The sequence below is a fragment of the Littorina saxatilis genome, linkage group LG12, assembly GCF_037325665.1.
Source record: "Littorina saxatilis isolate snail1 linkage group LG12, US_GU_Lsax_2.0, whole genome shotgun sequence".
Classification (NCBI taxonomy): Eukaryota; Metazoa; Mollusca; class Gastropoda; order Littorinimorpha; family Littorinidae; genus Littorina; species Littorina saxatilis.
Window position 1 is genome coordinate 13,499,993 of NC_090256.1, and position 10,422 is coordinate 13,510,414.

The 10,422-nt window shown below is 44.0% G+C and overlaps 1 protein-coding gene across 1 annotated transcript; it reads right to left on the reverse strand.

Annotated features, from left to right (window-relative positions):
* Positions 1 to 336: 336 nt before the first annotated feature.
* Positions 337 to 9,577, reverse strand: LOC138982856 (uncharacterized). Its single transcript, XM_070356225.1, has 2 exons — positions 9,455 to 9,577; positions 337 to 822 (listed from the first exon to the last, which is right to left on the reverse strand). Exons 1-2 carry the CDS (start codon positions 9,575 to 9,577, stop codon positions 337 to 339), a joined length of 609 nt encoding a protein of 202 aa, XP_070212326.1.
* Positions 9,578 to 10,422: the final 845 nt, after the last annotated feature.

Sequence of the window (10,422 nt, forward strand, 5' to 3'; positions counted from 1 at the left end):
TCCACTGTGGTCCTTGGTTCTAATGCTCCACTGTGGTCCTTGGTTCTAATGCTCCACTGTGGTCCTTGGTTCTAATGCTCCACTGTGGTCCTTGGTTCTAATGCTCCACTGTGGTCCTTGGTTCTAATGCCCCACTGTGGTCCTTGGTTCTAAAGCTCCACTGTGGTCCTTGGTTCTAATGCTCCACTGTGGTCCTTGGTTCCAATGCTCCACTGTGGTCCTTGGTTCTAATGCTCCACTGTGGTCCTTGGTTCTAATGCTCCACTGTGGTCCTTGGTTCTAATGCTCCACTGTGGTCCTTGGTTCTAAAGCTCCACTGTGGTCCTTGCATGGTTCCTATGCTCCACTGTGGTCCTTGGTTCCAATGCTCCACTGTGGTCCTTGGTTCCAATGCTCCACTGTGGTCCTTGGTTCCAATGCTCCACTGTGGTCCTTGGTTCCAATGCTCCACTGTGGTCCTTGGTTCCAATGCTCCACTGTGGTCCTTGGTTCTAATGCTCCACTGTGGTCCTTGGTTCCTATGCTCCACTGTGGTCCTTGGTTCCAATGCTCCACTGTGGTCCTTGGTTCTAATGCTCCACTGTGGTCCTTGGTTCCAATGCTCCACTGTGGTCCTTGTTTCCAATGCTCCACTGTGGTCCTTGGTTCCAATGCTCCACTGTGGTCCTTGGTTCCAATGCTCCACTGTGGTCCTTGGTTCCAATGCTCCACTGTGGTCCTTGGTTCTAATGCTCCACTGTGGTCCTTGGTTCCAATGCTCCACTGTGGTCCTTGGTTCCAATGCTCCACTGTGGTCCTTGGTTCCAATGCTCCACGGTGGTCCTTGGTTCAGAAACAGGGTAGGCAATCTTGACTTGCAAGCAAACTTTGTTCAGTCTGTAGATAGCTCGCGTGACTTGTCTCTATTAGACCCACACAATCCAATTTTACACGGTATCAAAAGGCAGATTTAGCGGGACACGGTGATACGGACCATCAGATAACGGTTAGGTTTCCATGCTCCCCTGTGTAGGCTCCAAGCCAGCTGGGCCTACCGTGCACCCCCCTCATTTTTGCATTGTTGTGATTTCACAGATAAATTTAGCGTTCGAGGGGGTACCCTTAAACAAAGGGGCATAAGCAGTAGTAGTGGGAATGAGGTTTTTCGTCGCGAACTTGATAAAACGTGTTCAGTATACCCCAATGATATCTCTAGCCTACTGAAGCTGGATCCTGAGAGGGGTGCACGGTAGGCCTAGCTGACTTGATAGACTGGTGGTCCGTTGCTCAGAATGCCCTAAACACACGGAACAGGGCCCCTGAAAACAGCTCTCTCTGATGGAGTTCTCTTATCTGGTGACTTCATCGTTCTGTAGCTCTACGTGTCCATCGTCGTTTGGTCCGGCTCAATCAAGTTCATCAAACTCGCAGACGCGAATAAATGAATAAAGACTAACTGACGAAACGATCGCGATATGTTCATTGGATAATATCATGGATAACGATGTTATTTCTTCAGTCCAACACTTGGTCTGTTTACAGTTTGTATTTCCGCCGTTGTTATCACGCGCGAATCGAATGCGATTTGGTTACAGTCTTTAGTGTCTGTATGCCCATCAAATCACAGCGTTTGTACATAACTCGTCTTCCACGTGCGTTCTGAAGTCAGCGGCAAGTGCAATGCGGCACTGTCCCTGCATTCCCGGTCAGGAGTCACGGGTCACTGGCGACAGCGTCAGGGTTGTCGCAGGCACAAATATTATCCTTCATTCTATCGATATGTTGGGCATACCTCAGGTGATCGGCTTTTGGCCACCTTCTTATCAAAAGAAAAGAAAACAAAAGAAAGAGGAAATAACATGCATGTGTAGGTCAGGTGTGTTGCACCACACTTTGAAGTAATCCCACACTTTGAAGTAAATTACTTCAAAGTGTGGGGATGTGCCCCTCACTTTGAAGTAAACCCATTTTTTACTTCAAAGTGTGGGGGGATCTTCCCACACTTTGAAGTAAACTCAGTTTTTACTTCAAAGTGTGGGGGGATCTTCCCACACTGTGAAGTAATTTACTTTAAAGTGTGGGATTACTTCAAAGTGTGGTGCAACACACCTGGCCTACACATGCATGTTATTTCCTCTTTCTTTTGTTTTCTTTTCTTTTGATAAGAAGGTGGGGGGTAGGATTGTCGCAGTTGGGACATTTCCAGGGAGGATTGTCGCAGTTGGGACATTTCCAGGGAGGATTGTCGCAGTGGGGACATTTGGCGGGGAATTGTCGCAGTGGGGGACACTTCGTGGGGAATTGTCGCAGTGGGGATTTTTGGCGAGTAATTGTCGAAGGGGGAGACATTTGGCGGGGAATTGTCGTAGTGGGGCCATTTGGCGACTAATTGTCGTAGTGGGGCCGTTTGGCGACGAACTGTCGTAGTGGGGACATTTGGCGGGTAATTGTCGCAGCGGAGGACACTTGGTGGGGAGTTGTTGCAGTGGGGATATTTTGCGGGGAATTGTCGTAGTGGGGACATTTGGCGGGGAATTGTACTGGGAACATTTGAAGACGAATTGTCGTAGTGGGGACGTTGGGCGGGGAATTGTCGCAGTGGAGGCCATTTGGCGGGGAATTGTCGTAGTGGGAACATTTGGCGGGGAAATGTCGCAGTGGGAGACACTTGGTGTGAAATTGTCGTAGTGGGGACATTTTGGCGGGGAAATGTCGCAGTGGGAGACACTTGGTGGGGAATTGTCGCAGTGAGGGACATTTGGCGGGTAGTTGTCGTAGTGGGGGCATTTGGCGGGGAACTGTCGTGGTGGGGACATTTTCCAGGGCGAGTGGCAACATTTCGCGGGGAATTGTCGCAGTTGGGATATTCGGCGGGGAATTATCGCAGTTGGTATATTTGGAGAAGAATTATCGCAGATGCAGACATTTGGCGGGAAATTGCGACAGTGGGGACATTTGGTGGGGGAGTTGTCGTAGTGGGGACATGTTCCAGGGAGCCCATGCTTGTAAAATCGTGCCGAATGAGCCCGAGTGTTCTCAGATAGTCTCCGCGTGACCCCACATGTTCTAAAATCGTCACCACGTGTTTTCGTCACACTCAACAATAGGTCATTGCTTTGGGTTGATAATAAACATCACTGTGTTTCTTGGCTCGCTCACTTTTTCTGTTCACTCATCCAAAAGACTTTGCCATTTTTTTTTGACAAAATCATCAGGCTCAAACAGGCGATGCAAAAGTCCCACGCTTTGAAGTAAGTTACTTCAAAGTGTGGGAAGATCCCCCCACACTTTGAAGTAAAAACTGAGTTTACTTCAAAGTGTGGGAAGATCCCCCCACACTTTGAAGTAAAAAATGGGTTTACTTCAAAGTGTGGGGCACATCCCCACACTTTGAAGTAATTTACTTCAAAGTGTGGGATTACTTCAAAGTGTGGTGCAACACAGGTGCCACAGGTGGTTGCAGAGGTGGGCGCACATTTTCAATGCATCAGTGTGAAGAAACAAGTGTGCGAGTGTGTGGGTGGATGTGTGTGTGTGTGTGTGTCTCTCTCTCTCTCTGTCTCTCTCTCTGTCTCTCTCTCTCTCTGTCTCTCTCTCTCTGTCTCTCTCTCTCTCTGTCTCTCTCTCCGAGTCTCTCTCTCTCTCTCTCTCTCTCTCTCTCTCTCTCTCTCTCTCTGTGTATGTCTGTCGAATCCGCAGTGCCATTTCTAAAAAAAAAAGGACGAGAAAACAAGAACAGTATGTCTGTCTGCAAAATAACAAATTATGACGCAAAAATGAAAATCGGTTCTTTTGCATGGAACATCGGGTAAATGAAAAGGAAACAGCCGTATAAGGTAAAACTCGCATTTTAACCAAATATGGTAGATAGTGCAGCATCAACACACGGACAGTCAACTAGCAAACTAGAGTATCATCACATCCATTCCCAACCCAATACAAAGCAGTATTTCCTTTTTATGGTTTAAACAGTGTTTATTCAACAATTGGTTTAAACAGTTTTATTCAGCAAAATTACATACAACAAAACCGCATACAATCAATTAGTAAATGGAGCACAACAAGCAAAGCTTATAAACGTGATCTTAAACTGTGCAATATCATATTTGGTTTGGCGGACGATACGGGAATTCATAGATAATTCAACATAATACATGTTAAGGATCAACAACAAGCTCAAGCTCACTGATAAATGATTAAATCGCTCACCAACCACCGTATCAAAATCACAGATGAGTGCACCTGCTGTATGGAAATGAAAAGCGTGAGATTAAGAGTGACGCCAGTATTGTGACACGCTGACGAAAAAAGCCAGCTCTGCATGCTGAGGGTGAAGTAAGGTCTCCGCTGATTCCAGATAATAAACGCCCGCCTGCGACACCCTGCCGCCATGTTGAAAACCACCCAATTAAACGCGTAACATACATAACGCCAGATATACGATCTTGACGGCATGAGTGAGTATAGCAACATAATTATGAAAAATGAAAAAAAGAAGGGAGAAAGAAAGAAAGAAAACAAGAAAGAAAGAAAGGAAGAAACAAGTCACGTAATGCGAAATTACTACATTTAGTCAAGCTGTGGAACTCACAGAATAAAACTGAACGCACTTGTGCAAAACGGAGTGAAACTGACGAGCCTCTTCAGCGCGGTAGTGGTTTCGCTGTGCTGCATAGCACGCTTTTCTGTACCTCTCTTCGTTTTAACTTTGTGAGCGTGTTTTTAATCCAAACATATCATATCTATATGTTTTTGGAATCAGGAACCGACAAGGAAAAAGATGAAATTGTTTTTAAATCGATTTCGGAAATTTAATTTTGATCATAATGTTTATACTTTTAATTTTCAGAGCTTGTTTTTAATCCAGACAGACAGACACACACACACACACACACACACACACACACACACACACACACACACACACACACACATACACCATGACCCTCGTCTCGATTCCCCCTCTATGTTAAAACATTTAGTCAAAACTTGACTAAATGTAAAAAGATAGGAAGAAAGAAGAATAAATATAAGAAAGAAAGAACGAAAGAAAGGAGGAGAAACTGAAAATAAACGAATGAAGGAGAGAAACAAAGAAACAAAACTTATTACACATAGTCGTTAATCACGTACATTGACGTAACCGAAGAGAACTTGTTCAAGTTGCATGGTTCAAAAGGCAATACAATTCTTAAGTCGCATTTTTCAAGAAACAGAACAGAAAGGAGGAAAGGAGGAAATAAACTCACACGCAGGCATTGAGCACGCTAATTATAATTCACATGACAGAACGTGGTTTGCCATTGGCTGTCATGGGTGTCTACTTTCATGAGCAGGTATTACAAGAATACAAAGCAATACATAATGAGCTTGAGACATGCATTATGAGATAGCAGAAGATGAACAGAAAGAAAAACAGAATACAATACACATTGAAAGTTACACACAGGCTTTATCATTCGCTGATTCACATTAAAGAACACGGTTCGCGCTCAGAAAAGACAGCAATTATCAACTGATGTCCTGTTTCAGATACAAAAGACAATATAAACTGTGTAAGATCCGCGAATAATTATGGTTTTGACGTTTTGGAAAAAAGCGAGTGACCTAATTTAATCCGTGACTGTCAGAAGAAATTGAACACACACATACACACACACACACACATACACACACACACACACACACACATACACACGCACGTACGCACACACACGCACGCACGCACGCACGCACTCACGCACGCACGCACGCACATCAGAGTGCATATCTATAAAACCAAATCAGTATAGAGACTGCTTAGGATTTTTAGATGTGTTTCAGTGCAACTCTAAATTCTTAGTAAATGTGACTGATGCGGTTTAGTGTTGTTAGTTTTAAGTGCAATCCTTAATTCTTAGTAAATGTGATGTATTTTATGTCTGTGATCGCCCAACTCGTTACGCACGCTAAAAAAATATGTCAGGTGAGACACTTATTGGCTGTGAAGCACATTGCATGTGATATACACATGTTTTTGAAGAACTAATTTGTTAACCATCGGACAGACCGACTGACGTTAGCCCATGCTCCTCGGAGTGAGCGCGTAAAAAAAACACTGCTGGGATAGATAAAGCTTAGTTTGTGCAGACCAACAAAACCAGATGAAACCCGAAGCCGGTAACGAGAAAGTCAGCCCCTTCTCTCACCTGCCTTGTTCATTACACCATGCAAAATGTCGTTGAGCAGATGTGAAAGTCTCACGAAGGATTAGTTGGAACCTGTAATCAGATTATAAGTGTGTGTTTTTTTTATTTTTTTTATTTTTTATTTTTTTTTACAGAACTGTACTTTTGGATGACTTACTCTTTTGTCCCTTGAATTTCTTGATTCATCCGTAAGGCTTAGTGTATGAAATGGTGGTATGTATAATATCGAAGAGCGGATCCTAATGCGATATGCATAGTATCGAATACTGTTGTTGTTCCCTTCCCCACCCCCACCCCCTTTTACCCGCCAACAACAAAGCCCGTGGACAGCAACTACGTGAAGACTGCTCTGCCAGACTGCCTCATTGACATTGTGCTTCGGCGTTTTTCAATCACTTCAACTTGATCATTCAAACCACCCGGCCTTTTTCCTTTTGTAATAGCGGGTCGAAGCTTTTTGTTGCAAAGTTTGCCCAACTCAGTGGTTCTCAATTAATATTTAACCACAATAAAAAAAAATTCAAAAAAAATAAAAAAAACAACCACACACAAAAAACAACGTGAGCACACACACAAAAGAAGCAAACAAAGAAAGCAGAAGCTAAATCAAAATAGAAAAGGACGGCTTCGAAGGTTACTATCCTCTTTCTAGCTATCCAGTTTAGTAATTCTATAGCCCCACACAACCAGCACTAAACCATTACTAAACAAAAAATCTAATTCTGAGCCTGCCAGTAAAGCCATGAACCAGTACCCAGAGACTGATGATATACAGCCGTATCTGACCCGGCAGGACGGACATATAACCAGCACCGCAGACTGAGTACCGCGAGACCGAGGATATCAGATCAGGCAGGCCAGCCCCGTGTCTCCAGCGTGTCCGCCTGAAGCCCGACCCAGTTCATTGTCCGGCTGTCAGAGCTGCAGACGATTAAGGCGATTAGCCACTGACCAATCCGTCTCCTGACCCCCACCCCTCTCCCGCCCCACACAATGGCCTGCCCGCCGCTAATCTCAGACCTCGTCTGCCCGAGTCAGACCCTCGCAGACAATATGGCGACGCTGTCACGGCCCCGTTATGCATTGCGCGCCGGGAGGCTTTCTGCCTTTCTGGTCTCCGCTGGCCGGAGAGTGTGGTGGTTTCCCCTTGGTGCCAGACACGTCTGTATCTTCCACTCGGATTCATTTTTATTACGCTTCCCTGTCCAGGCCTGTTAGGCTGGAAGGGCGGAAACAAATGCAGGGTATTAGCGGATGTTACACGTTTTTTTGTCTTGTTTCTTTTTGTATTGCGAAGAGGTGGCCTGTTCCGGTGATCGGGGAAGGTTTTTGCTGATTTGTTCCGCCCCAAGTCACTGTTTACTGGCCTGCCTCATGCGTTTTATTAGCGGAAAATGACAACCGCTCGATGCTTTGTGTGTGTGAGGGAGTAGTTTATTTCATTATCATTCCATGTCAACGTTTCAGCGTTCATCGACCTCAGGCCACAACAGAAGGACTGGTCTGTCAACGTTTAGCTTGTCCCTTTGCACTGAAATAGTTGAATGGCTTATGATTGTACGGAAAGACGTTCAAACACTGAACTGTCAACCAAGCATATCAAATCTTATGTCGTTATTTGTGTACACACACACAACAACAACAACAACAACAACAACAACAACAACAACAAATTGACTTTGTCGAGCAGATCGACTTTGTTTCTATACAGCTTGCCAGCATTCAAAGTAGCAAATCTTTACTCGGAATGCCAGGGAGATACCTCGACATCCAATCTTGAGAGCAATTAACAAAATCATCGCGCCTGTTGAACATATATTTTACCCATGTGTATGCTAATTAGGATACAATAAATAACCTATATTTTTCTACAGATGAAAATGACGACAGTGGGTTCAACACAATGTAATTCAAGGATACATAATTAGCCACAGAGGAATCTTCGGGTATCCGACTGTCTTGCCGTTACGCGTCACGCATAGGCTATTTTACGTGTCACGCCTAGGTAACACATTAATCAACATTGTAATGATGATATTCCTCTTGTATCCAACAAGAGACAGCAGAACGGTCGTAGAGAAATTTAGCCCGACTGCTAATCCTTATTTGAAATGGCTGACAAGTGTGCGGTTTGTCATTGGTGAGTTTTGGCTACCCTCACAATAGACTGACGACAGACACCTTTTGTTCCGGTGGCACCAGCAGACTGTCAGACAATCCGTTGAGATCTGTCAGTGTCATGTCATCCCTTTGTGCTGGGATCACCTTCAAACTAAACAAAACTCCACGACTGTCACGATAGAACATGGCGAAACAAGCCTTTGCCAACTACAAATTACTTTTTGTGTGGATTGGCGTCGTAATTATACAAACAGCAGGGTTTGCGAGACTGTCTCGGTGTCGTATGCCGCTGAATCTTACAAACGTAAAAGTGGCCAGCAAAGAAACGACAATCCCTTGGAAGCATTTAACATCGTATAAACTTTTACTGCAGACCCAAGTACTCCTTCTACCAGGAGAGAAGTAGTCCTTAACCTTGTGCAGACCCAAATGATACGTTCTTATGCTGCACCAGTTCTGATAAATGTATTAGTCGTGCAGTCAAATGTGTAGCTGGTTTGCACGGATTCAATTAAATAGCAATGCTTTTCTCTTTAACCGGACATATTTCGTTCACTTGAAAATAAAGTAGTTGTCACCTAGTTGTGTGATAGATGCAACAGCAAAATTTTTTTTTTAAATTGCAAAAAAACTAAGAACTACCGTCCAATTCACTGAATCCCCCAGCAATACGCACTCGGTGTGAACTTCTTACCTATCAGCGTTTACGTGTTATTCAATAGAAAAGTGTTTTTTATGTGGACATCATTTCACCTTTAATCGTGAGAATCAAATAGTCATACTTCATGTGTTTGATAGACGCAGCAGCAGACAAAACAGGGAGAGAGACAGAGAGAAACCGAGTCCCTTAAAACAACACGCAATCTGTGTTAACTTCTTTCTTTTATTGTGTACTTTTTTTTCGACAGAAAAGTGTGTTTTTATGTGAATATCGTCTCGTATTCGTGAGAATCAAACAGTTATCACTCAGGTGCTCAGCAGACAAAATAGTCAGGTACACAAAGAAAAAGCCAGTCCATGCACACAACACGTACCCTACACGCAATCAGTGTTTGCTTTTTCCAAGCCCCGCATAATGGAAAGTCGGTCGTATTTCAGCGGAGTAAATGATTTGCCGGGGCAGAACCGATCCGCCTGTTTTAAAGCCCGAAGGCAGCTGTTGAGACCTGGCGGCGGGACAGGCCCCTCCTTGTTGTGTCAGCCCCCGTCTTCCCATCTCGCCATCGGAACACGCTTGGCGCCAGCCGCCAGATACACATCTCTGGATACTTAGCTCGTGCCGTTGCCATGGTGACCGTCTCCTGTGTCAGACTGAGTGATTATTGCCAGGAAATGACAATCTCAAGCCCAGGCTCCCCAACGTTTGATACTGGCCGGTGGGGTGGTTGAAAAGAGCGCAGTTCCTTGCAGGCGGAAGTCGCGGTGCAAGTGGCCATTTCCCATGATGCAAGGCAGCGTGGCGGCGCCATTACAGGGGAGACTACTCGGATAAACAACTTGTCTTTGCTGTCTCCCTTTTGCTTTGAAGACGTAAAGGAGAAAAGGGGAAACAAATCTGGTGCTGTACCGAGTTAGACTTTACGAAATTAATTTGAGATCTGGATAAAACTAACAAGTCGCGTAAGGCGAAAATACAATATTTAGTCAAGTAGCTGTCGAACTCACAGAACACGTGGAATTGACAAGAAGAGCGGGGTATTCGTTGCGCTGAGAAGGATAGCACGCTTTTCTGTACCTCTCTTTGTTTTAACTTTCTGAGCGTGTTTTTAATCCAAACATATCATATCTATATATTTTTGGAATCAGGAACCGACAAGGAATAAGATGAAAGTGTTTTTAAATTGATTTCGAAAAAAAAAATTTGATAATAATTTTTATATATTTAATTTTCAGAGCTTGTTTTTAATCCGAATATAACATATTTATATGTTTTTGGAATCAGCAAATGATGGAGAATAAGATAAACGTAAATTTGGATCGTTTTATAAATTTTTATTTTTTTTTACAATTTTCAGATTTTTAATGACCAAAGTCATTAATTAATTTTTAAGCCACCAAGCTGAAATGCAATACCGAACCCCGGGCTTCGTTGAAGAGTACTTGACCAAAATTTCAACCAATTTGGTTGAAAAAT

Bases quoted from the DNA above. Each gene is read 5' to 3' on its own strand.
- LOC138982856 (XM_070356225.1), bottom strand. From the start codon at position 9,577: ATGGCAACGGCACGAGCTAAGTATCCAGAGATGTGTATCTGGCGGCTG. The intron at 823-9,454 runs GTCTCAACAGCT...TTCTGAACCAAG, and splicing joins GGGGCCTGTCCCGCCGCCAG to GACCACCGTGGAGCATTGGA.